This window comes from Rhineura floridana, chromosome 4, assembly GCF_030035675.1.
Source record: "Rhineura floridana isolate rRhiFlo1 chromosome 4, rRhiFlo1.hap2, whole genome shotgun sequence".
Taxonomy (NCBI): Eukaryota; Metazoa; Chordata; class Lepidosauria; order Squamata; family Rhineuridae; genus Rhineura; species Rhineura floridana.
In genome coordinates this window covers 181,304,616-181,332,304 of record NC_084483.1, presented here as the reverse complement: position 1 = coordinate 181,332,304, position 27,689 = coordinate 181,304,616, and the positions used below count along the sequence as shown (strand labels likewise).

At 45.3% G+C, this 27,689-nt stretch overlaps 1 protein-coding gene across 1 annotated transcript in view; it reads left to right on the top strand.

The window, feature by feature from the left end:
• LRPPRC (leucine rich pentatricopeptide repeat containing) overlaps window positions 1-27,689 on the top strand; it is a 177,873-nt gene that overhangs the window by 70,613 nt on the left and 79,571 nt on the right. Inside the window, exons 21-23 of the mRNA XM_061625407.1 lie at window positions 5,967-6,097; window positions 8,791-8,876; window positions 10,402-10,609. Of these exons, the coding sequence (XP_061481391.1) occupies window positions 5,967-6,097; window positions 8,791-8,876; window positions 10,402-10,609 (425 nt within the window). The remainder of the gene's footprint in view (window positions 1-5,966; window positions 6,098-8,790; window positions 8,877-10,401; window positions 10,610-27,689) is intronic.

The following is a 27,689-nucleotide window of genomic DNA, read 5'->3' as shown; positions in this document are numbered from 1 at the left end:
TTTAAAATGCTTGTGATCTTTGGGTTATTATTTGGGACCATGTTTCCTTGCCGGTAGGCCCGTTGGCCTTTTCTGTCTTTTCAGATATATCTCACTTTGGTCTCATCACTAATGAACTGGAGTGGGAGGGGCTTGATGCCCCAGGTCTTGACTTCGATCCATTCTTGTCTTCGGACGCTAGATGGCACTATATCCCACATGATGTTGGACCACCTGAGAAAATCACCCTTCAGGTGTTACCAATGGTACAATTTCCACCAGAAGTTTCAGCTGACTAATGTTCTTGTTTGGACCGACAACACAATGCACAAAGCGCATTTAACTATCGGGAATATTCGATCCTTGAGCCTTCAGGGGGAGTCCACTCTTTTCAGCTGGGGCAAGCGCCATTTGTAGTCGTTGAGGGCAGAGCATCTCGGTGGCAAACCGAATGTCATGACTGGCTGGCTCAGCAGGAAGCAAGTGGTGCCGTGGAAATGGAGGCTCCATCCTGAAGCATTTCACCAGTTGCAACATTGGTTTGGCCACCTGACTGCAGATCTGTTCGCTTTGGACCAAAATGCTCAGCCTTCCCGATTCTTCATGAGGTTTCATGTCGCAGACGCGGAGGTAGTCAACTCTCTTTGCACCCTGCTATACAGCTTCCCTTCTATGCTGTTGATAGGGCAGATTATGCAGAAGCTCAGTCTTGAATGTGCCTAGCTGATGGTTCGTTGTGGTTTTCAGATCTCTTGAGCATATCCATAATGTATCCTTGGGAGTTACCAGCGAGGCCAGATCTTCTGTCTCGGGCCAATTTGGCACCCAGATCCTGAATGGCTGAGTCTGACAACTTGGTGTTTGAGCAGCGCCTGCTGACCCATTTGGGGTTCTCCAGGGAGCTTATCAATATGATCCTGGCTTCCAGGCAGCATTCTGCCATCCAAATTTACCAAAGTACATGATCATTGCCCTGCTGGAACCACAGTGCAACAAATTCTTGATTTTCTTCATAAGGAGCTGAAGAAGGGGTTAAAGTCTTAACACCTTGGATTGCCAGGTTTCTGCCATCTTTTCAGTTTAGTCTGTCGAGACTTTGCAAGCTTCTCTGGGCTGTGGTCAAAATGGAGGCAGCCTTACATTTGCTGCCTGTGATTCACCATTATCCTTTGTGGAGCCTGCAGAAGGTGCTGCAAGCCCTGCAACCTGCACCTTTTGAAGCTCTTAAGTCTGTGTTTTTGCGAATCCTTTCCTTCATAGTATTCTTTCTCATCGCCATCACCTTAGCTCGATGAGTGTTGGAGTTGGGGGCTTTGTCCATGGGTTGTCATTTGTGTGTTTTTCACAAGGACTCTGTTGTGCTACATACTGAATTGTTTCAACCTGACTGAACTCTGCTTTCCACTGCAACCAGGGCAACATTTTATTATCTTTTTGTCCCAATCTGGTACATCTGCTGGAGAAGGCCTGGCATTCACTCATTGTGGGCAGAGCCCTCATGGTTTTTGCTCGTATTCGAGACATCCATTTGACTGAGTCCCTATTAATTTCCTTTCACCCAAGGACTTTTGGGGGGGAAAGTTTCATCCTCTGCTTTATCTTGTTGGCTGCGGCCCTGTATTGCCCTGGCCTATGAGGGCCTTAAGCTCCTGATGCCTCATAACATCATGGCACACTCCACAAGGTCAGCTGCCATGATGGCTGCATTTGCCCCTAATGTTTCCCTCATGGACATTTATAGGGCTGCTGTATGATCTACTCACAATTCTTTTACTAATAATAATGGACTGCCTTCAAGTCTATTCCGACTTATGGCGACCCTATGAATAGGATTTTCATGGTAAGCAGTATTCAGAGGGGGCTTACCATTGTCTTCCTCTGAGAGGCAGTGACTGGCCCAAGGTCACCCAGTGAGCTTCATGGCTGTGTGTGGATTTGAACCCTGGTCTCCCAGGTCGTAGTCCAGCACCTTAACCACTACACCACACTGGCTCTCAATTCTTTCATTAGACATACAAAACAGATCAGTACTCCTCAGCTGATGTTTCTTTTGGGAGGCATGTTTTGCAACAAGAAGTTGCCCACGTCTAGGCTGCCCAGATGGACCCTCCCTACCTCCCATGCCTTATGGCATGCTACCCAGGGAAAACGGACTGTTGGTCTCACCTCAAAGGTGGTTTTCCTGGGAATTATGCCATCAGGGTCCTCCCTGTTGGTGGGGACTGCCTATGTCCTTATGTTCTCTCTACTCTTATGTTTTACTGTTAAGCCTTTTAATTGTTTTTGCTTTTCTAAGGCTATGTTAACTGTTTTGACTGTAGCAGTGTATGCGAGTCAAGATTGGCTTGTTCTGCTTACATGTGTTATTGCTGTTCCTCCTTTGCTTTGTTTGCTGTGTGTTTCTGTTAGTCATTGTGCTGATCATCTGAATGATGAAAAGAAATCTTGTGTTGGTCTCATCTGAAATGGACTGGAGTGAGGACTGGAAGGAATGGCTCAAGCCTTTTGTGCGCTAGAGCCCGCTTCATCTCATGAGTGGGCTCCAGTCCACAAAAGCTTCTGCAATAATAACATGCACTAGAGTAAAGCTAAAGAAGAAGAGTAACAAAGCAATCATAATGCCAAAATACAATTTAAATAACATCTCAGAAGAATATAAAAATCAAATAAGGAACAGATTTGAGGCTTTAAACTTAGTTCATGGAGAACCAGAAAAATTATGGATTGAAGTCAGAGACGTTATCAGGGAAGAATGCAAAAAGACAATACCTCTAGTTAAAAAGAGAGAAAGACCTCAATGGATGACTGACGTAACTCTTAAAATGGTTAAAGAAAGAAGCAAAAGCAAAAGGAGATGGAAACATGGCCAGAACCCTAAATGCAATTATACAGAGACTAGTACGTAGGGACAAAGAGAACTATTATAATAGTTATTGTATAGAAACAGAAGAGGACAACAAAAAAAGGAAGAACAAGAGCCTTATCCAAAAGATTAGAGAAATTAAAGGAAATTTCAACCACGAGTAGGGATGTTGAATAATCAACAAGGAAACACACTGACTGACCGAGATGAAATAAAAGGAAGATGGAAGCAATACACTGAAGAACTATATAAAAAAGATACAAGGATGACAGATTCATTCACGGAGGAACCATATTTTAGAATGTGAAGAACCAGAAATTTTAGAATGCGAGCTGAAGGCTGGTCTTAAAATACTTGGAAGAAACAAATCACCAGGAACAAATGGCGTACCCATAGAGTTACTACAAGTTACTGAGACTGAATCTGTCCCAAGTGTTGACAACAAAATTGTCAAGAAATATGGAGAACTAAACAATGGCCCACAGACTGGAAGCGTTCAATATATATCCCAATTCCAAAGAAAGGGGATGCCAGGGAATGCAGTAATTATCAAACTATTACCTTAATATCCCATGCAAGTAAAGTAATGCTAAAGATTCTACAACAAAAGCTGTTACTGTATATGGAACGAGAAATGCTAGATATCCAAGCTGGATTTAGAAAGGGAAGAGGTACCAGAGATCATATCCCAAACATATTTTGGATAATGGATCGGACCAAGGAATTTCAGAAGAAAATCACCCTGTGCTTTATAGATTACAGCAATGTCTTTGGTTGTGTAGATCATGAAAAACTATGAAATGCTTTAAAAGAAATGGGGGTGCCACAGCATCTGATTGTCCTGATGCGCAAGCTATACTCGACAAGAGGCTACCGCAAGGACAGAATATGGAGAAACCGATTGGTTCCCCATAGGAAAGGGTGTGAAACTGGTGTATTTTATCACCCTATTTGTTTAATCTATATGCAGAACATATACGGAAAGTGGGATTGGACCAAGATGAAGGAGGTGTGAAAATTGGAGGGAGAAATATAAATAATTTAAGATATGCAGGTGATACAATGCTCTTAGCAGAAATCAGTAATGATTTGAAACGAATGCTGAAAGTTAAAGAGGAAAGCACAAAAGCAGGACTATAGCTGAACGTCAAGAAGACGAATGACAACAGAAGATTTATGTAACTTTAAAGTTGACAATGAGGACATTGAACTTGTCAAGGATTATCAATACCTTGGCACAGTCATTAAGCAAAATGGAGACAATAGTCAAGAAATCAGAAGAAGGCTAGGACTGGGGAGGGCAGCTACGAGAGAACTAGAAAAGGTCCTCAAATGCAAAGATGTATCACTGAACACTAAAGTCAGGATCATTCAGACAATGGTATTCCCGATCTCTATGTATGGATGTGAAAGTTGGACAGTGAAAAAAGCAGATAAGAGAAAAATCAACTCATTTGAAATGTGGTATTGGAGGAGAGCTTTGTGGATACCATGGACTGCAAAAAAGACAAATCGTTGGGTGTTAGAACAAATTAAACCAGAACTATCATTAGAAGCTAAAATGATGAAACTGAGGTTATCATACTTTGGACACATCATGAGAAGACATTTCACTAGAAAAGACAATAATGCTGGGAAAAACGGAAAGAAGTAGAAAATGAGGAAGAGCAAACAAGATATGGATTGATTCCATACAGGAAGCCACAGACCTGAACTTACAGATCTGAACAGGGTGGTTTATAACAGATGCTATTGGAGGTTGCTGATTCATAGGGTCACCATAAGTCGTAATCGACTTGAAGGCACATAACAACAACAAAGTTTTTTAAGGTGCCCCAAGACTTTGTTTATGCTGCAACAGGCTAAGATGGCCACCCTTATGGATGTTTTTACTAAGTGAAAGTCAAGTCCCTGCCCCAGGGAGTTCTAAGTCTAAATGTAAATAGTGGAGCATGAGGAGGGAGGGAGAGGGGCAAGTTAAGATTACCAGAGATGAATAGTAGCAAATGCAATTGCATATATTTAGGCTTTATTTCAGGTGTGGGTTTAATTCAGGTAAGTCAGGGGGAGTGTAGAGTTTTGAGGGGTTTGGTTTTGGCCCTTATACATTATACCAAAGTACAAAAATCAGTTAAAGCAAAAAAGTCAACCCATTTCAGTTACCTCTTGAATGGCATGTTTTGGAATTGTCCTGGTCTGTTAATGGTAATCTGCAAAGTGAATGATGGTAACAGCTGTGATAGGTTTATCGTACATGCCAAATGTCCTTTCAAGCCACTGCTCTGGTCTCTTACATCTAGATTGTCAAGCAACTGATACATGCAATAGTCATTTGCAAGTCAAATATTATAAGGTGGTTAATGTGCGGATTGAAATTCCATTTTCCAGCTTGAGAAAAGCTTTTTGAGATAAAGAGGCTCTTGCCTTCATCAGCAGGCATCCAGCTGTAGTTCATATTTTTGTGTAGGTTTGCAATTTGTTGTCTATTCTCAGACTTTGGTCCAATTTCTTGTTTGCATGACTTTTCCATAATGTCCATTATTGTAGAGCAAACTAGAATATAGTTAACCTTATAGTTTGTATTCTGTAATGCTAGAAATCTAGGCTCTGAAGAGGTTTGGCTTCTTTTTGTTACTTGATACAAGAACAATGGTGGAAGAAGCTTTTAACATGACCTCTGCTCATCATCATCATCTTAAAGATGTATTACAATGGATAGCCAAGCAGCTTTCTTAAAAGGGATGTGGAAATGCTCACTTGCTTTTAAAGTTTGACATTTTATTCCTGCCCGCCCACTGTTAAAATAAAACTATGGAGTTACAACTGAATACGAAAGCTAACATATATTCAAGCAAGAAATCATAATAGTAATTATATGCATACCTGAGATGTCCACTAAAGCATATAAACCACTCCTCTAACAAAAGGTTTAGACCGGACAAGTTCAGGTCACTCACTAAAATAACTGTAATTTTTGCAAATGTAAAGCACACAAGCTTTTAACAAGCAGCACGCAGGCTGTGCATACATAGATAAATGTAGTTTCATAGCAAAGACTGGAATACAAAATGTCATGTGGACTTTTCTCTTTTTGTTCATATCTTTTACTTAATGCTCCTTCTAGAATATGCAGAAAGCGCTTGAAGTGAAAGCCAAATACGAACCAGACATGGTTGTTGGTGGCTATGCAGCCTTAATAAATTTGTGCTGTCGACATGATAATGCAGAGGAGGCAATGAACCTGAAAGAAGAACTGTAAGTACACTGGCCCTGAAGGATGTCAAAGAGATTTATGCTGATTCACAGACCTTATTGAATTAAGTAGGTTGAGTATGAAAAAAAAGACACTCATACATTTTTAATTAGCTTTTCCCCTGATAAAAATATTTTGCTGAAATTCAAGATTGGTTGTAACAAGTTGTCATGATTTGAACACACATGTTTATTGGTGGTGCTCTGTGTTGTATTTTAATCAATCAGTTTCTGATAATGTCTTAGCAGCTCCCTTGGCATTCAGATTTGGTTTCTGGGATGAGTAATGTATCCGCAGTGTAGCAGGTCACAGCGCTTGTAAGGGACATTACTTTTTAATACCTGTCTGCAAACATGTTCTTTTAAATTCTCTGTTTCCAGAGATAAAATCTTGGGTGTGAAAATTAGCTCCCAGCTAAAACCTGTAATGCCAGGTTTGTCAGCAAAGTACTTTGCAGATCCCCATTTCTCTCTTCTTTCTAGTTTTGTTTCTGTGATTTTAATGTTAAGAAAACATTTTGGAGGTTTCCTTCTGCTCTTTTGGTGTGATATTGGACCAGTGTAGATACATAATTAACTAGGATTTAGCAAATGGCAGTGAGCTGCAGGATTGTAAATCACCCCCCGACATGTGAAATCTCTCTCCCTCTCCCTCCCTCTCCCTCTCCCCCTCCCTCCCTCCCTCTCCCCCTCCCTCTCCCCCTCCCTCCCTCCCTCTCCCCCTCCCTCTCCCCCTCCCTCCCTCCCTCTCCCCCTCCCTCCCTCCCTCTCCCCCTCACGCACGAGATTCAGCGTCAAGTTGTTAAGATGAACTTTAGTATATTCCTAAACTTTCATTGAAAACTTGGTTTTAAATAGATTCCAAAACTATACGTATATGGTACATGAGTAAATGTATACTATAATTCTATATTTGTAACTATATATTTGTAACTCCCCTTCAATATCTGATCTGAATGAAGGCTTCAGATGCACATAGGACTTTTTAGCTGCTATCAAACAATTTCTCTACATTACCAAGTTACATCAATCAGATGTTTCCTAGATTGCTGTGGGTGCTTGAGCAAATCCTTGGCAGTGTTACAAGATAAGGGATCATACTTTCATTCAATATACTCATAGAAGATCCTATGAATGCATTTGTTCAGGCTATCCTTAGCTCACTGGATTATCTTCAAGTGAATTACCTAGGCAGTCCATGTAGATCCAGTGTTTTCACATGGATTTATCTGCAAGAATGACTGCAGATCCCCTGCCAAGGAAGGAACCAGCACATCAAATAATATAAGATGATCTATTTGGCAGCTCTTGCAAATAAATATGCTAGTGTACATTTTTACCACTGTGTTTATTATAATATGTCTGCCTGACAGGAACAGCCCTTCAAATTCTTATAATAATTATGACTTTTTATTGAGGTAATGAGTTTAAGAGATACCGAATAGTTTAAAAGGTATGTTCAGTAAAATGCATTATGCCAAAAGCAAGTTGATTCTAATAAGTAATTTTCTTTGGAAAAACATACTTCCTCCCTTGTTGCTATAATGGACTCAAGTGGGTTTGAGTCCCTGTACCCACTTGAGTCCATTATAACACCCTGTAGAAATAACATTTAGATAAGACCAACAATCCCTTTCCATAATACTTTGTGAATTGAGGAAGCTGCATTCTGTTAGATGATGATAACAATAAACAGTATAAAAAGGCAGCCATGAGAGAGATTGCAAGGGTGGCTGACATTGTGGTGGATCAGGACTATCTGTGCAGTCCTTGGCTTATTCCAAGGTACAGTAAGTGGGCACAAGATTACAGACTAAATCAGGTAGACTTAATTTCTGTTTTAATCAGTGGGACTTAATTTCACTCATTACTAATTTGTCCCATTGATTTTAGTGGGCCCTAAATGCAAGTATGATTTCATTATTTTATTGTACACCACCATGATTTTTCTTATGAGTTATTTATATTTATAAATATACTTAAAAATAATAAAATAAAGTCACTTAATAAAAAACTAACATACTGGGTTGTATTCAATGCTGTCGTTCGTCAGTACAAGGATTTTTCCTTGCCCAACTGAACGATCTACCCCTCTCCTCCCATGTGCTCCTTAAATCTGTTTCCCCAATCCTCTGGAGCAGATTTGGAGATGGCGTAAAGTGTGCACAGGGAGGGGAGAGGAGGACGCTGTTTGCGCAAAAAGTTAATTGAATACCACCCATTGTTTATATTTGTTGAAGGAAACACACCCCAAATTTACTTCCTTCATTTTTTTTGAAACCTATCGGATTGAGAGCCAGAAATACGGCAAAATATTTTCGAATGCCTAAATAAGAGATTAAATAAGTCTTTGGATATTTTGGAGCTCTGCTCATGAAAGGTGCCTCCTGATTTTTGCCAATACCCTAATCCCATTGCAGTCTCCCACACCATCTTCCAGGACTTCCGCTCATGTAACTGTGGATCCAACCCAATGTCTTCAAGCAGGAGCTCATCCTTTTATAGTGCCAGTGTCTGAGATATATTTTAGAAATAAATTTAGTTTGTAATACTATCCTGAACTACCCATGAATAAACCCCATTGCACGCAGTGAGACTGACTTTTAAGTAAACATGTGTATCACTGCCCTGTGAGATTATTATATTCCAGCACAAACAAACAAAGAGTTGATGCAGTTCTTTCTTATATACTCTAGCTACCGTAGAGATTCATCCATTGCTCTTGATCTAAGCAAGTACCTAGCCTTGGTCAAAGTTTTGAGCAAATATGGCAGACTGGAAGGTAAGTGCTCTTTCTTTTAGTGTATGTGTCTGCTATATAATAAAGGTATCTTGCCACCAGAATAAAAATGTGAGTTGATATTAATGGTATATCATGTCCTGCAAAGTGCTTGAACATTTTGCATACAGATTTGCATGTGAATTCAACCAGAGATACTTGGACAGTGTAGGCCATTAGTTTTAATGGATTGGCAAGCTTGTCATTTACGTTTGCACAGCTCAGTGCTTTTTGCATTTCTGCAGCTAGTTTTTATTAGCACTGCTGTTTGGATTGAGTTTGAAGATCATGACTTATGGCACAAATTGCGTATGTGCCTAGACTAATGGCTTTGTTGTTGCTTAAGAAGGTCTGAAGTCTGAGCGTAAAGCCTATAAACATAACCTCCTTGTAAAGTGTCTAAGCACTTCAGGAAAAAAATACCCTGTAACTTTTTAATAAATGTATTATAATATTAAGATCTTAAATTTGTCTTCCATGTATTATTAACATAATCTTTTATAACCAGCAGCTGAACTATATTATTGAATTAATCAAGAGGGTTTTTTACATCCTTTTTGGTAAATGCACTGAATACATTTTGGTGTGAATGGTAAGGATTTTAATAAGATGATGAAGTTTGTAAACTTGGCTATCACCATCATTAATTAGAAAATAGCAGTCTGATTCTGATTAGCCAATTATAATTTGGCATTTGTTCTGTTGAACAGAAGATATATATCCAATTCCATTAATTGAAAGCGTATCATAATAAATGTTGACTGTTTGTCCGAGTAAGCTTTCACCCCAAAAGTTGATAAAATCAGATTGTGGCTACCTGTGCAATGAAAAGGTGGTATTGTGTTGATTTTCTGAAGCTCACAGCGTGCTGTAGCAGGCAGTTTCAAAAGATGAGCCTGCTTTTATGTAAAGTGGTCAAAACATTTTGCCTGTGCAATAATTAATAACATTACAAAAAATGCACTTATTCCATATACCAAAATGTTTGTTTCTGCCTTCCTAATGAAGCTTAATGAACCTAATGTTTTAACATGCACTCTCTTAGAAAGCTTTCATTGGCTCTCCTTGGCTAATTAGTATCGACACAGCAAACAGGCCCTATCGGTATCAGACCATTAGTCTGGCTGTATATACAGTGTAAACACATCTTTATTATCTGGCCTCGTGACAAGCCATCTGCTGAAGAAACAATGGTGTGATTTAGCAGATGTTAGCACTGAACGATAAAAGCATCCATTTAGTAGGATCTTGTTGCTATAGGGCAGACTCTACAGGGTTATGTGGTGCAGAGTGGGCACACAGTTCCTATCTGTAATTTGTAGTCAAAGTTGCAGCAAAATGATAAAACCATGCTATTGTGGATTCATAATTGTAGTCTCGTTTAGAAATGCAAGTAGTAATTAACTTGAAATTGGCATTATACACCAGAATTTACATTCCTGCTGGTTTTTGAAATGCTGTTTTAATAGCAGTTTGTTTTCTCTGTACATGAAATTACCTAAGGGTCTTTTGTGGTGGTTCATTGTAGATGCTATTAACATTTTAAAGGAGATGAAAGAGAAGGATGTCCCTATTAAAGATACAACTGCCACATCCTTTTTCCACATCCTAAATTTTGCTGCCTTGCGACATGATGATGAAATAGTGAATCGGCTACACGACGCCATTGTGACCCTGGGTTTAGCAAAGCCTACTGGGAACCTGTGTTCTCCCCTCATCACTGTTCACCTTGAAAAGTAAGTTGGTTGCAGTTTGGAGCTAACTAAAGAAACATGTACTTCAAGCTTTTAAGACTGTTTTAGAGCACCAGCCTTATTGAAGAACATGATTCCTATCATACTCTCCTAACACACTCCAGGCTGTATTTGGAGCACAGCCCCTAGGAACTGATTTGCCCTGTAATGCTTTTGTCCTGTCCTTCCTGAATTTTGAAGCAGATTATTTTCTTGACAGAAACAAATGTATTTATACCTTGGTATGTGCATTTCTCAGGCTTATTAATGGGCTAATCTCTTTCTTTCTCTCCTGGGCTAGCCAGTAAAATTGGAATGTATTTCCAGAATTGAGCAGAACCAGGTGGACTTTACCGGTTATCTTCCTAGAACAGCCTTCCCATGATGTTGCTAGACTACAACTCCCATCCTCACTGACCATTGGCCACATCAGCTCTATTCTGTGGCTTGGCACATGCCATCAACATTAGCAAAGCACACCAATTCTTAGAGGCCTCTAGCCTGGCTGCAGGCTGCCCATAACAGATTTTTTTGAGTAATCCAGGAGATAATGGCAGTGCAGAGAGCCTGTACCGGTGGAGGTCTCAACCTGCATGTAGCCCCTGAATGCATATTACGTTCATGTTCATGGGAACTATCATCTCCCTGCTCTTTTCAGCACAATCCTGTGCATGTCTATTCAGAAACAGGCCCTATTGAGTTCAGTAGGGTTTAATCCCAGGTAAGCATGTGTAGGATTGCAGCCTTAGGGTTCAGGGAGAATGTTTAGAATGAGAATGGACCCCAGAACAAATGTTGGTAAGTCCTAGCCAGAGACTCAGATCTGCCACCAAATTACTGTTGTGGCCGGAACTTGGCATCATTCCTTGTTTGGACTACAGTGATGCTTATCAGCTAGTCCCTGTATAACTTTTAATTCAATAATTCAATAGTATAAGTTGAATCCTGAATGTTGTGAGTTTGTTTCACCTGCTCTTGTATTAGACATTTCTCTCCAATATACAGTCAGGGTCAAACATAATCAGATGTCAAAATAATTTTTAAAACGGAGTTGAAAGATGGCCCTGCTTGTAGAAGATTTTTTCCGTAGCATGGGGGAGAGTTGTGCTACGGCAGCTCCCATGTTGTCTAAGGTAAAAAGGAGAGTTTGGCTATAGGACACATTATCTGTATGGGTAGGGTGGGGTCCTTTTTTTAGTACTGATGGATGAGTACTGTAGGAAATTTTGTCTATTGGATTTTGTTCTCTCTTTTATTATCTGACTTTTAGCTGTTCGTATTTTATGGACTTGTAGGTCACTTTGAGACCAGGCCTATAATTGGGGGGGGGGGGTTGGAAAAATTGTCTTTTTAACTTGTGACATGATAAACAATGACAACCTCCATTTAAAGAATGATAGCTTGTTCTAAGAACAGGAGCAATTTAAGAATAGGACTTTCTGAAAAATTAAGTGAATAAGGCAAGGCGAGTGCACAACAAAAAGCCTCATCTGGAAGAGCCCCCCAAAGTCTGCTCACTCAAGACTGAGGGTCTTTTTTCATGATCACAATCACTCTAAGTGATCTTGAAAAAAACAGCCTGTATAAGTAACATAACCCTTGAAGAGTTAAATATTAGAATTTTATATTGTGGGCTAGAGTTAGACTCCACCCCTTGGACTTTCTTTCGCTCTGCTTTTCAGTTTCAGTTGTGTCCTCTCTCCAGCCAGCAATAAAGAAGCATTTTTATTTGCCTGAAGTATTGCCTGTTTATTCTGCAGTTATTATAATGAGTAGAGCAGAATTGGGTGCTTATTACTAAAGGGTGAACGAAAGATATAACTTCAAGTGATCTGAAAAAAATGGCTGCCCTTACATTCATAGTGACTATCTTTTTTTTCTTGAGTACTTGATGGCAACAGATGAAAATAGCCCTAGAGCAACAGAAATACTGCTGTGTATAGTATAGTTAGCTAGCTGTCTGGCCACCTAGGCTGTGACTTGGGCCTAATTTCTGTTTTCCCAGAATGTGCAGCTCAGCTTGAAGCCTTTTCAGGGTTTCCTGAAATGTTACCACACTCTCTGGATGGAGGAGTAGTGAAGGGGAAGGTCACTGCCTTTCCCTTCCCCTGGCCTCGCCCTCACATCCTCTCCAGCAGTGGATACAGCAAGTGCAACTGGGTGGGGGGGATTGCTTGGGAGAGTGGCGCTTCTGCACTGCGATCCATGCCACTGTCCCATTGCAATTTGCGATCAAGCCCCATGACCCAATGCTGGCGGGGATCACAGAGCAGGAGCTCTACCCCCGCAGCCACAATGGCCCTGGGCCAGTGTCCAACTTGGCCACCTCCTGGCCAAGGGCCTGATGATGATGATAATATCCAAGGAGCAAACAGGGATAATTGTTTTTACTCCTTTAGATACCTTCAGGAACAAAAAAGTCATTCTCCAGTGGGCACTTGGACACTCCCAAGTGGGTATTGTCTTCCTCTCATGTTGCTTGAAAGAGGAAAGAGTTAACACTCCAAATGTCTCTCCTCTCAGCCCCTCCCACAAAACATTAGAGTGATAGTTTGTTTTCCTGTCTGCAAGTACAGTTTTGCTCATAGAATGTTCCCATTTACTGAATGTGAGGGGCGATTTTCACTGTCTGCCACCCACCACCTCACTCCACCTCCTTGTGTCCCACAAAAATCTGCTCCCCCTCCGGTGTAGAGCTCATACCGCTCCGTGGTATACTCCGGAGCTGAGAGCGATGAAACAAGAGAGGAGGAGGCTGGAGTGCAGATGGAGGAAAACTCCCAGTGGATACAACTATGCTTTGGTAAGTGCCACCAATAAGTTGTATACAAAAGCGGTAAGGACAGCAAAGAAGCTCTATTTTGCTGCCTCTATTAAATCATCTTTATGCCGCCCAGCGGAGCTTTTTAAAGTCGTGCGAGGGCTCTTACACTCTGGCCCCCACGATACTATGGAAACATCTGAGACCCGCTGCAATGAAATTGCTGGACACTTTCAAGATAAGATCGCATGTATCCGCAGGGACCTTGACTCTGATGTTGTGACAGATGAATCCATTGAAGTGTCCGGAGCACGGCCTTGTCCTTCTTTATTGGATGAGTTTCAGTTGGTGCAGCTCGAGGAAGTGGACAAGGTGCTTGGAATGGTTCGGGCAACCACGTCTGTTCTGGATCCTTGCCCATCTTGGCTAGTGAAAGCTAGCAGGGCTGGGACCACCGGTTGGGCCAAGGAAGTGGTTAACGCCTCCTTGAGGGAGGGAGTAGTCCCTGGTAGCCTCAAGGAGGCAGTAGTGAGACCTCTTTTAAAGAAACCCTCCTTGGACCCAGATAATCTGAATAACTATAGACCGGTGGCGAATGTCCCTTTTTTGGGCAAGGTTTTGGAGCGGGTGGTTGCCAGCCAACTCCAGGCGCTCTTGGATGAAACCGATTATCTAGATCCATTTCAATCCGGTTTCACGCCCGGTTTTGGCACCGAAACAGCCTTGGTCGCCCTGTATGATGACCTTTGTCGGGAGAGGGACAGGGGGAGTGTGACTCTGTTGATTCTCCTTGATCTCTCAGCGGCGTTTGATACCATCGACCATGGTATCCTTCTGGGGAGACTCGCGGAGTTGGGTGTCGGGGGCACTGCTTGGCAGTGGTTCCGCTCCTACTTCGCAGATCATCACCAGAAGGTAGTGCTTGGGGAACATCACTCAACACCATGGACTCTCCATTGTGGAGTCCCCCAGGGATCGGTCTTGTCCCCCATGCTTTTCAACATCTACATGCAGCCGCTGGGTGCGGTCATCAGGAGTTTTGGAGTGCGTTGCCATCAGTACGCTGATGACACGCAGCTCTATTTCTCCTTTTCATCTTCCTCAGGTGAGTCTGTTGATGTGCTGAACCGTTGCCTGACCGCGATAATGGACTGGATGAGAGCTAATAAACTGAGACTCAATCCAGACAAGACCGAGACATTGTTGGTGAACACCTTCCCTGCTCAGATGGTGGATGCTTACCCTGTTCTGGATGGGGTTACACTCCCCCTGAAAGAACAGGTACGTAGTTTGGGGGTTCTTCTCAACTCTTCCTTGTCTCTCGAGGCCCAAGTGGCCTCGGTGGCATGGAATGCGTTTTACCATCTTCGTCTGGTAGCCCAACTACGCCCCTATCTGGACAGGGACGACCTCGCCTCCGTTGTTCATGCTCTGCTAACTTCAAGATTGGATTACTGTAATGCGCTCTACGTAGGGCTGCCCTTGAAGACAGTTCGGAAGCTTCAGCTGGTGCAGAACGCAGCTGCCAGATTATTGACGAGGACCAGTCGGTCTTCGCATATAACACCTGTCCTGGCGCGTCTGCACTAGCTTCCTATTTGCTTCCGGGCGAGATTCAAGGTGCTGGTTTTGACCTATAAAGCCTTACACGGCGTGGGACCTCAATACCTTGTGGAACGCCTCTCTCGCTATGAACCGACCCGTTCACTTCGTTCAGAATCTAAGGCCCTCCTCCGGGTACCAACCCATCGGGAAGCCTGGAGGGTGGTTACAAGATCTAGGGCCTTTTCTGTGGTGGCCCCTGAGTTGTGGAACAGCCTCCCCGAAGAGGTACGCCTGGCGCCTACACTTCCATCTTTTCGGCGCCAGGTAAAGACCTTTTTATGCTCCCAGGCATTTTAATCTTCTTAACTTTTTAAATCTTTTAATCTGTATTTTAATTTGTGTAGTATTTATTTTGTTTTTGCTGTGCTTTTCGTTGTTTGTTTGTACATGTTTTTGTATTTTTATTATGATATATTGTATTTTATTTTGTTTGTTCACCGCCCTGAGAGCTATTTCGCTAAGGGCGGTATATAAATTGAAATAATAAATAAATAAATAAATAAATATTTGGAATAGTGTTGGAAGTGTTGCCAGACACTGGAGGGGGAAGGGCAAATTGGGAACAATCACCTCCTCTTTCTTTGTATTTGTGGAGGCCTCTGCTGGATTGTAGTCCCTTCTGCTGATAGAAGGGCTGCTGTGGATCCAGCCAGTGTTTTAAAACCAAATATGGGGCAGTTTACAGGACTCAATCAAATGATGTTCCAGAGGTCTTGGATCAAACTGCTGTGTTTATGTGCGCCAACACTGTGGTTGTTTGTGGATGACTGTGATGGATTGAAAACTACTTTGCTCTTTCAAAGTGCTGTATAAAATGAATATAGTTTTGATTACTATAAGAGTTCAAAGTAAGTGAAAATATTCAGCACATATTTTTCTATATTGTGCCCACAATGTAATTTCTTGAGAGAACTCCTTGCTCCTGTGTGTGTCAATAATTTCTAAAAGTCATATAGTGTACTGCTTTACTTACCCTTTATTGAAAATGCAAATAATGTACTGGGGAAAATATTTTTGATAAAATATAGTACAGAGTTCTTCAAGAATTAGATATCTCCCCTCGCTACCTCTTTTCAAATGGTATGTTTCAGTTTTGCTGTGGTTTTTATGTATTTGTGATGCTGGTTTTAACACGTTGGCATACGGATTTAGTCTGTGTCAGACTGCGATCCTAACTATACTAACTTTGAAGGTAGTAGTGTAAAACAATGACACCCCTTCATGGGATGTAAATTGGATGGGATGCCAGATGTAGATCAATATAATCTAATAGCACAGCTAAGTTAGATTGCATTCATAGATTTGGCCCCTTGACCAAAATTGTTGTTGTTGTTGTTGTTACAAAAAATAAACACAAATATAGAAATATATATCAATAAAAACAGTACAACTTATAAAAATTAAATAACAAGGTAATAACATTATTGAAAAATGGAAGTGGACTGCCTTCAAGTTGATTGTGACTTATGGCAACTCTATGACTAGGGTTTTTGTGGTAACCGGTATTCAGAGGGGGTCTCCCTCTGAGACTGAGAGGCAGTAACTGGTGCAAGGTCGCCCAGTGAGCTTCATGGCTGTGTGGGGATTCGAACCCTGGTCTCCCAGGTTGTAGTCCAACACTCTAACCACTACATCACACTGGCAACAATAACAACTTTCGGTGAAAATATAATAACAAATCACACTTTCCTAACACTTTCCTAACAATTAGACAATGTCTACTAGTTCTTACATCAATCTGTTGACATCAAAACACGATACCACTGAGGTGTCCTGCTGGTACTGCATCTGCTAGTCCTAATACAGGAAAAGGAGCAGGAGCAATCCAGCTTTTTACCAACTTAGACGATGTCCATGGTAAGCAAATCCCTAACTGCAGATATTTTGGTGTGTGGGTTGGGTGCAAAGTAGGATCATATATAGTCCTCTACAAGCGCTAGCTTCCTTGGCAATAATATGTACAAACATTCAGGTTTTGCAAAGTTCTTCTGGCAAGTCTATGAATTTGGAAAATATACAGTAGGGCCCCACTCATACGGCGGGTTACGTTCCAGACCCCCACCGAAAAGCAAAACCCGCTGAAAAGTGAAACTCTGTCAATAAAATGGCGCCTGACACCGGAAAAACGCTGTAAAAGCAGAACAAGTGCAGTATGAGTGGGGCCTTACTCTAATTGAAAGCTGCTGTATTAGCGGAACGCCGAAAAGCAGGGCCCTACTGTAAATTGCACTCTGTTTTCAAGCATGGTAGAAGAGAGTTGGAGTAAGATTTTCCACAGGTAGCCTGCCATCAGATTGGGTACTACTGCCATCTAGCGTCCGAAGGCAAGAATGCACTAGAGTTAAAACCTAGGCCTCGGGCCCCTCCCACTCCAGTCTTCGTTCTTGCCTTCGTCCGAGGCAGGTTAAATTGTTGGACAGAGCGATAGATAAGTCTTTATTCCTTCTTCCATTTCACCTTTTTTCACCTGTTTGTTTCCCTCCCCACGTTGGTGTTCGGAGGGTGTGCAATTTTTTCTTATTTTTTCCTAGTATATTGTTCCTTATCTCTCCTTGGCGTTATTTTTTCCCCTTTTTGTTTTCCCGTTTGGGATTGTTTGGGGGTGCGTCGCTGAGGCTACTTAAGCGGCGGCTGCTGCTTTTTTGTCGGGTGGGGGTCCCGCGGCTGCGGATCCCCCCCCCGGCTCAGTTTCGGCTGCCTTTTCAACCCTCCTGGGGCCTTATTTCGCTGAGGCTGCGGCTCCCTCGCGGGCTCCACCCGTTCCCGCACCCCAGGACAGCGTTTTTTGGCCTACGGCTGCTCTTTCAGCCCTCCTGGGGTCTTATTTAGGCAACCCTGATATCGCGGCCGCCATTTTGTTTTTTGCACTTTTAAAGCTTTTTCCTTTCTGAGGCTTCTTGAGGCCTTATAAGGCAGCCTCTTGTCCCGGCTGCCTTCTCAGCCCTGTTGGGGCTTTATTTAGGCTCGGCTGCTTTTTCAGCCCTCCTGGGGTCTTATTTAGGCAACCCTGATATCGCGGCCGCCATTTTGTTTTTTGCACTTTTAAAGTTTTTTCCTTTCTGAGGCTTCTTGAGGCCCTATAAGGCACCGTTTTGTCCCGGCTGCTCTCTCAGCCCTGTTGGGCCTTAATTTAGGCTCCCCTATTCTAAAGTATTTCTGCATGTGAGACCTGTGTCTTTAGAACGACCTATAGTCAAGAGATACCACACCTTCCCCATTGTGTGTGTGTATCCCCTTATGTGCACCACTATTTGAGGCTTAGTTTTCATCAGTGCACTTTGGCGGTACCGCACCTTCCCCATTGTGTGCGTGTATCTAGCCCTGGCCACGCTGCGCTTTTTAAAGAAAAGCATCCTTTTTTCCTGGCAGTGTAATTAGCGGTCTCGCACCTTCCCCATTGTGTGTGTGTACTTAGCTAGTGGCCAATAATACACCTCGACTTCTCACTTTTTGGAGTCCTGATTGTTAAGTGGGGCGCTTAATATTGGTGGGCGTACATCCACGATCTCAGCACGTTCCCCATTGTGTGCGTGATCCAGACTTTGATCTCAGCACCTTCCCCATTGTGTGCGTGATCCAGACATTGACATGGCAGATCAGAACGCAGAGGTGCCACAAGCTTCTAAAGCAGGTCGTCAGGGCATCGCTTCATCTCTACGCAAGCCACCTAAACACAAGCCCGCTAAAGCCTTAGCCAAGACTAAACACCTGTCTGGCCACGGGCCGCCCAAGAGGGCATGCTACGTTGCACCCCCGCTCCCGGAGAAGCCTCTGCACGCAGCGGTGCCTGTGCTCTTTCAGTCTCCTTCTGAGTCAGAGGATGAGTTTGAAGGCTTCCCCAGCCAAACCCCTCGCCAATCTGACCTGACTCCATCTGTGCAGCCTCATGCACCTCCACAGGAACATACTCTACACGCACCTCCACCTGCAGGGATACAGCTGACTCCAGATTTTCTGCTACAGTTACGAGAGATGCTTGGGTGCCTATATCAACCTCAGCCTCCACCTCATGTATCCTCTCAGCCTGAAGTTTCGCGGCAGTCTACCTCTGCAAGACTACCGAGCTGCCATGATGATGCCCCACTACCCTCACCTAACCCATTTGATGTGGTCAGGGGCAGAGTGGGCGTGGAATCCTCACAGATGGAGGACTACTTAAACCTTTTCCAGGCTGACCCTGATGAATGGAGTGGAGAATCTGACCCAGATGAGGACTACTCTTACCGCCTTTTCAACCCAGCAGACATCATTCCTCTGTCTCGCAGAGTAATGGACACCCTCGGCATTCAACCAGAACAAACACCACCGGTTGCCCCTCCGGTGAAGGGTGCCAGAGTCCTCAAGTCGCCTAGATCAGTGGATCATTTTATCCCTGTGCCAGATCCCATTAACAAGCTGGCCAGAGAAGAATGGGCCCGCCCTCTATGTCCACGCCGTTCCTCCACTTTGGCCAACAAGCTGTATACCCTGGCCCCGGACTTCATGTCATTCCTGAACGTCCCGGGGGTGGACCAACCCATTTCCAATCTCGTGTCTCGGTCTCTCCTCCCGAAAGAAGGAGACTCCCAGTTCAAGGATCCCTCGGAGAGGCAGCTTGACTTTGTCCTCCGAAAGATCCACGAGGCATCCGCCCATTCCATCCGGGCCTCTGCTGCCGCCTCCATCTTCTCACGGGCCTCCATGATGTGGCTAGATGACCTTCTGGACGACCCTAACCTGGATCCCGCCAAGCTACGGAAGGGTCTACTCAAGGTACACAAGACTGCTGCATTTGTGGCTGATGCCACGTTAGACGCAACCCACCAAGGTGCACGGGCTCTGGCGGCTGGCATTGTTGCTCGTCGAACCCTATGGCTTCAACATTGGGACGCTGACTCTACCGCCAGAACTACCTTGTCCATGGCTCCATACTCAGGCGCTATGCTCTTTGGCGACGACGCACTTAAAGCTGTCCTGGTCAATCCCAAGGACAATCGTAAGCCTGCCTTAGCCACAGTCAGAAGAGACGACCGCAGACCATTTCGGCAGTTTACTCCTTATCACTCCTTCCATCCCTTTCAGAGAGGACGACCTGGTGGACGAGGACGGGATACCAGGCCTACAGATTTCCGTCCCTCCAGGGCACCCTGGCCCAGACAATGTTTCCAGCCCAGAGCCCAATACCAAGGCAGGCAAGCCGCTTCAGCCTCTTACGGCAGAGGAGCCCGTCAGCGCAGGCAGTTCTGACACTTTTCCCATTGGAGGCAGACTCTCCTTCTTCTCCAGCTCCTGGCTCACTCTGACACAAATCTCTTGGGTCAGGGCAATCTTCACCCAGGGGTACAACATAGAGTTTTGGAGGGAACCTCCGGACAGATTTTGCCTCTCCCCCGTCTCCAAGACACGCAGGGCGGCTATGCAAGATGCCCTACGCCATTTTCTAAACATAGCCGCTATAGAGACAGTACCTCCATCCGAAAGGCTGCAAGGCATGTACTCCGTCCTCTTCATGGTCCCCAAGCGAGATTCCTCATGGAGGGCGGTGCTAGACCTCAAGTTTCTCAACCGCTTTGTCAAGTACCGCCGCTTCAAGATGGAGTCTCTGGCGTCTATTGTGGAAGCTCTACAACAAGGGGATTTCCTAGCGTCCATCGACCTGAAGGACGCATATTTGCACATTCTAATTTGCTCGGATCACAGAAGATTCCTGAGATTCGCACTAGGCCACCACCATTTCCAATACCGTGCCATGCCATTTGGCCTCTCCTCGGCTCCTCGAGTATTCACCAAGGTGATGGCCACCATGGTGGAATCTCTTGGCCTACAGGGGGTTCACATTTACGCCTATCTCGACGATCTCCTCCTTCGAACATGCTCCCGGGACCTGGCCAACAGACAACTCCAGTTCACCCTAGACGCTCACGGCTGGCTGATCAATGCCGAAAAGAGTCACCTGCAGCCAACCCAACACCTCCAGCACCTGGGGGCTATACTGGACACCTCTTTAGCCATGTTTTTCCTGTCCCCAGATCGTATTGCCTCCATCACAACCATGGCAACCTTACTGATACATCGCTCAAGGGCAGATGTCATGCTCCTGGCGCAGTTCCTAGAGTCAATGATTTCCACAATTCACATTGTCCCGTGGGCTCGACATCATTCGAGACCTCTACAATGGGCCCTCCTACCTCTTCAGGCGGACATCACCAAGTCCAACCATCGTGTGATTCTGCTGGACCCATCGTTGAAGGAATCACTCCGCTGGTGGGTAGCGACAACCCACCTCAGCAAGGGGATGCCTTTTCGGGACCCAGCCAGAGTCCTAATCACCACAGACGCCAGTCTGTCCGGCTGAGGAGCCCATTGCAACTCCACCTTTGTTCAGGGCGTGTGGTCCACTCAGGACCTAAATCACAACATAAACTGGCTGGAGCTCAGAGCTACTCATCTGGCCCTTTGACACTTCCAGCCTCTGTTCTCTCTACAACATGTCCTCATCTGTACGGACGTTTGCGTGAAATCTCATATCAGCAGACGGGGGTACCAGGTCCAGGGTTCTACAGGAAGAGGCGACCCGAATCTTCGACTGGGCCGAGAACCATCTATTGTTGTTACGAGCAGAACATCTCAGCGGGGCTCTAAACGTGACCGCCGATTGGCTCAGCAGGCAACAGGTCAACCCGGGGGAATGGAAGCTTCATCCGGCAGTGTTCCACCTCCTCCAGCTCCGGTTTGGCCTCCTCTCGGTGGACCTCTTCGCTTCCAGCCACATCTGCCAGCTGCCTCGTTACTTCTCGAGGTACCTAGAGCCAACGGCGGAAGCAGTGGATGCGCTGACGACACCATGGCCAGACGGGCTTCTGTATGCCTTCCCCCTGATATCCCTCCTGGGCAGGACGTTGATGAAACTCCGACAAGAAGAGACTCGGATTCTTCTAATAGCACCATACTGGCCTCGCAGACCTTGGTTCTCGGATCTTCTCTTGATGTCAGTTGTGGACCCCTGGACCCTCCCGTTCAGGCCGGACCTTCTCACCCAGGGACCAGTTTGGCATCCAGACCCAACCTGGCTGAGCCTGACGGCCTGGCTTTTGAACGGACGCAGTTGAATACTGCTGGACTTTCTCAGGGCGTGGTAGACACTATCTTAGCATCAAGATGACCGTCAACTACTCGCATTTACCAGAGTACTTGGCGTGCCTTCTCCAACTGGTGCACTTCCAAGGGTTTTTCAGCACCTCACGCCACTGTACAGCATGTTCTACAGTTCCTATACAGAGGTTTGACATTGGGACTCCGACCAAACACTCTGCGTCGCCATGCCTCCACCATCTCCTTGATCTTATCCGTTTCCTCATCGGCCGCCCCTCTGGGAGCTCACCCGCTCATCAAACGTTTTTTAAGAGGGGCTGCCCGCCTTTCTCCGCCTGTACACCACCATTTTCCTTCCTGGAACCTCTCTAAGGTCTTGCAAGCCTTACAGCGCTCTCCGTTTGAGCCCCTTGCTTCAGTACCCCTCAGACTGTTACTCGTTGCTATTACTTCTGCAAGAAGAATTTCGGAGCTACATGCCTTATCATCGGCCCGTCACCTTTGCGTGTTTCATAAGGACTCAGTAATTCTGAGGGTTGACCCATCCTTCTGTCCAAAGGTCACCTCAGTATTCCACTGTGGCCAGGATATTATACTTCCTTCATTCTGCCCAAAGCCGGTCCATCCCCTCGAAAAGGCCTGGCATTCACTGGATGTTAGGAGAGCACTCAAGGTTTATCTCTCTCGCACCCAAGACATCAGGCAGACAGAAGCATTATTTGTATCCTTTCACCCTAGGTCTTTGGGAAAAAAGGTTTCTAAATCCACTTTGTCCTGTTGGCTACGAGCCTGTATTTCTATCGCATATCAGTCTCTTAATCTGCCAGTGCCGTCTAACATCACGGCTCATTCCACCAGGTCAGCTGCCGCTATGGCGGCATTCCTAACTAATGCTCCTCTTGCTGACATATGTAGGGCGGCGATATGGGCTACCCCTAACTCCTTCGTGAAGCATTATAAGATTGATCGCTATGCTTCGGCTGACGCCTCCTTCGGGAGACATGTCCTTCAACATGTCCTTTCTGATTCGTAAGCTGTTTGTAGTCCCTCCCTATTAAGGGGCTGCGTTGGTACATCCCAATCTGATGGCAGGCTACCTGTGGAAAATGGTCCATTGGACTCACCTGACGGGTGATTTTCACAGGTACGCCTGCCATCTCGTCCCTCCCTTGTGGGGGATTTCTAGATAAATTATGCTATAAGTTTAGTGCTCTGTTCTGTTCTCACTTAGTTAAAACATGTGTTTTTGGTAGCAAGTTCTATGATATTTCCTGTTCCGATTTTCCTACCTCTATTTTCCTTGCTGCTGTGGCCTTTGGCCTTTAGTTCCTTTCAGATATACCACTTCGGACTCGTCGCAAATGAAGACTGGAGTGGGAGGGGCCCGAGGCCCAGGTTTTAACTCTAGTGCATTCTTGCCTTCGGATGCTAGATGGCAGTAGTACCCAATCTGATGGCAGGCGTACCTGTGAAAATCACCCTTCAGGTGAGTCCAATGGACCATTCTACAAACATCTTTTGTGGTAGGATGATGAAATAATGCATTGAAATAGGATTTTGTTTTTAAAAACTCAAGGTGTTATAGATTGCTGTACAAGCTAACAATTTCCAATTATGATGGTCTTTTTTTTGTATTTGAAAGACACCACAGATATAACTTCTACCCATGATTTTTATGTGGTGAATGTTTTCTTTGCATGCCCCAGTGTGGTAAGAACATCAGATTTGCCACATTCTGGACTACAGTCGCAGATGTTGCCACAAGGGGGCATCAATGGATGACTGTCATTTACTCCCATGGGGGGGGGACTTCTAGGGTGAAGCTGCAGTGGAGACAAAACTGACTACCACTCCTGTTATGAGTTGGCCTCACTTCCACCAGGAGAGACTCAATGACTTGGACCATAGCTACACATGGTCTCTTTCATATACGCGCACATATGCATGCACTCTTGGTCCCTGCAATATACTATCTTCCAAAAACTTGCATTTTTTATACCAACACAGGGCATTTATAGTAGTAAGTAAGTAACTTATGTAGTAAGTTTATGGTTTCCAAAATGGATCTCAGGGCAGAGCTGTGTAAATAGGTGGAAACTAATTTCTCTGTGGCTCCTCCTGATTTCCAGCTGAGATACAGTGAAACCTTTATGTTATTATAAGTAAGAAAACATCTATCTTATTTATTAGTTTTCCACAGGTAGCCTGCCATCAGATTGGTAGTACTGCCATCTAGCGTCCGAAGGCAAGAATGCACTAGAGTTAAAACCTGGGGCTCGAGCCCCTCCCACTCCAGTCTTCATTCTTGCCTCCGTCCGAGGCAGATCTGAATTTAGACAGAGCGTATCTAAGTCTTATTTCCATTCTGTTACTCTTCTTATCTTTTTACCTCTTGATTTCTTCGGGGCTCTTCCCTGAGGCTTCACCAGCAGCGGCTGCTGCTTTTACATTTAGCGGGGACTCCGCGGCTGCGATCCTCCCCCCCCCTTTTTTTTTTCTTTTGCCGTTTGTTACTCAGCTTTCAGAACTTCCTCCAGCAGCGGCTGCTGCTCTTTCCCATTTAGCGGGCGCTCCGCGGCTGCGGTCCCCCCCTCCCCCTTTTTGCCGTTTATTACTCAGCCTTCTCAGCCTCCTCCAGCAGCGGCTGCTGCTCTCTCGTGTTTGCGGGGGCTCCGCGGCTGTTAGGCTCCAACAGCAGCGGTTGCTGTTTTTTCGTTTAGCGGGGGCTCCGCGGCTGCGGTCTCCCCCCTCCTTATTTCAGTCTATATTTTAGCCTCTACATAGGGAAGCTTGCGGCTGCGGCTCCCTCGTAGACACCCCGCCCATTCTGAAGTCTCTTGTAGCGCTCCCGTTTTTCCCGCCAACCCCGATATCGCGGCCGCCATTGTTATTTATTTCTGTCCTTAGGGAAGCTTGCGGCTGCGGCTCCCTTGGCGGCCGCCATTGCAATTTCTTCTATTTTTTTACAGAAGCCCCTCAGCCCTGCTGTTCATTCAACCCGGCTTGGGCTCAATTACGCTTACTGATATTGCCCCTCTCGCCTGTTTTTTAGCAGTGTGCTCTCCTGTTAACAAACATATACTCACCTATTCAGTATTCCTCTCAGACACAGCAAGTAGCCCTGTTGTGGGACTTGTGTAGTCTCCGGTTATCAAATTTATATTCACTTAATCAGTATTCCCTTCAGATACATCAGGTAGCCCTGTTATACCACACCTTCCTCTTTGTGTGTGTGTATATTTGTAGGTGCACCTCCAGTAGCCCTGTTATACCACACTTGCCCCATTGTGTGTGCGTATATTCGTAGGTACACCCCCAGTAGCCCTGTTATACCACACATTCCCCAGTGTGTGTGTGTATATTTGTAGGTGCACATCCAGTAGCCCTGTTATACCACACCTTCCCCATTGTGTGTGTGTATATTTGTAGGTGCACATCCAGTAGCCCTGTTATACCACACCTTCCCCATTGTGTGTGTGTATATTTGTAGGTGCACATCCAATTGACTAGTCTGTGCACCTTGGTGGTACCGCACCTTCCCCATTGAGTGCGTGTATCTAACCTTGGTCACACTGCGATTTTTAAATAAAGCTTACCTCTCTGGCAGTGTCACTAGCGGTCTCACACCTTCCCCATTGTGTGTGTGTACTTAGCTTGGCGCCAACCTTACCCGAGTTGTTACCTTTCTCGTACTGGGCGTACTCACTCCTGTCATACTGTTTCTAGTCTGTCCTATACTATTTCTACCTTGGCTCTGTTACCGCTCCTTCCCCATTGTGGGCGTCATTCAGAGATTGTCATGGCGGATTTGAACCCTGAGGTGACAATATCCCCTGAAGCAGGCCGTCCATCCCCACGCCAGCCAGCTAAACATAAACACGCCAAGGCAAAAGCAAAGACTAAACACCTGTCTGGTCATGGAGCGCCCAAGAGAGCACGCTACGTATCATCACTCCCAGAGAAACCTCGCCATACAGCCGTTCCTGCACTTTTCCAGTCTCCTTCTGAGTCTTCAGAGGAAGAGTTTGAAGGATTCCCCTGTCAAGCTCCTCAAACTCCGCATGGGCAGCCTCAAATTCCTCCTCAGGAACAGGCACTACCTTCTTCCACTCCCCCAGGGATACAGTTGACCCCTGACTTCCTGCAACAACTACGAGAGCTGCTGGGGTGCCTATCCCATCCCCAGCCTACTCTACATTTGTCTTCTCAGCCCGGAACCTCACGACAGCCCAGCTCTGCGAGACAACCCGGTGACAATACTGATGCTCCACTACCCTCTCCTAACCCATATGAGGTGGTCAGGGGTAGATTGGACGTAGAACAATCTCAGTCTGATGACTACATGAACGTTTTTCAGACTGACCTGGATGAATGGAGTGGGGAATCTGACCAGGAGGAAGAGATCTCCTATCGCCTGTTTGACCCGGCGGATTTCTCTCGTCTGTCATGTAGAGTCTTGGACACTCTTGGCATTCAACCAGAACTTATTCAACCGGTTGTCCCTCCTGTCAAGGGTGCCAGAGTTCTCAAGTCCCCCAGATCAGTGCAGCACTTCATTCCCGTGCCAGACCCCATTAAAAAACTGACCAGAGAAGAATGGGCCCGTCCCCTTCGTCCATGTCGTTCCTCCTCCTTAGCCAACAAGCTCTATACCCTTGACCCGGAATCCATGTCCTTTCTGAACGTCCCGGGGGTGGACCAACCTATTTCCAATCTTGTATCCCGTTCTCTCCTTCCAAAGGAAGGCGAATCACTATTCAAGGACCCCTATGAGAGGAGGCTTGACTTTGTCTTCCGTAAGATCCATGAGGCCTCCGCTCATTCCATCCGGGCCTCTTCTACTGCCTCTATCTTCTCATGGGCTTCCATGATGTGGTTAGAGGATATCCTTGACGAACCCAACCCGGATCCCGCCAAACTAAGGAAAGGTATCCTCAAGATACACAAGGCTGCTGCCTTTGTGGCCGACGCCACATTAGACGCTTCCCATCACGGTGCACGCGCCCTTGCAGCCGAAATTGTAGCTCGTCGTACTCTATGGCTCCAACATTGGGACGCCGACTCGACTGCCAGAACCAACTTATCCTTAGCTCCATACTTGGGAAATATGCTCTTCGGCGAGGACGCACTCAAAGCAGTCCTTGTCGACCCCAAGGACAATCGTAAACCTGCACTAGCTACGGCCAAAAGAGACGACCGCAGACCCGGACAACGGTTTACCCCTTACCGTTGCTTCCAACCCTTTCGGAGAGGACGACCTGGTGGACGAGGACGGGACACCAGGCCTACAAATTTCCGTCCCTTCAAGGCACCCTGGTCCAGACAACGATCACAATACGGGGGCCAATACCAGAGCAGGCAGGCATATGGCAGAGGAAACCGTCAACGCAGGCAGTTCTGACTCCATCCCCATTGGAGGCAGACTCTTCTTCTTCTCCAGCATCTGGCTAAACTTGACAAACATCTCCTGGGTCAGACTTCTCTTCACCCAGGGCTACAATATAGAATTTTGGCGGACACCACCGGACAAATTTTGCATCTCCCCCGTCTCCAGGACACGCAAAAAGATCATGCAGGACGCACTACGACATCTACTAGAGATAGCCGCTATAGAGCCTGTTCCCCCATCCGAACGGCTACAAGGCG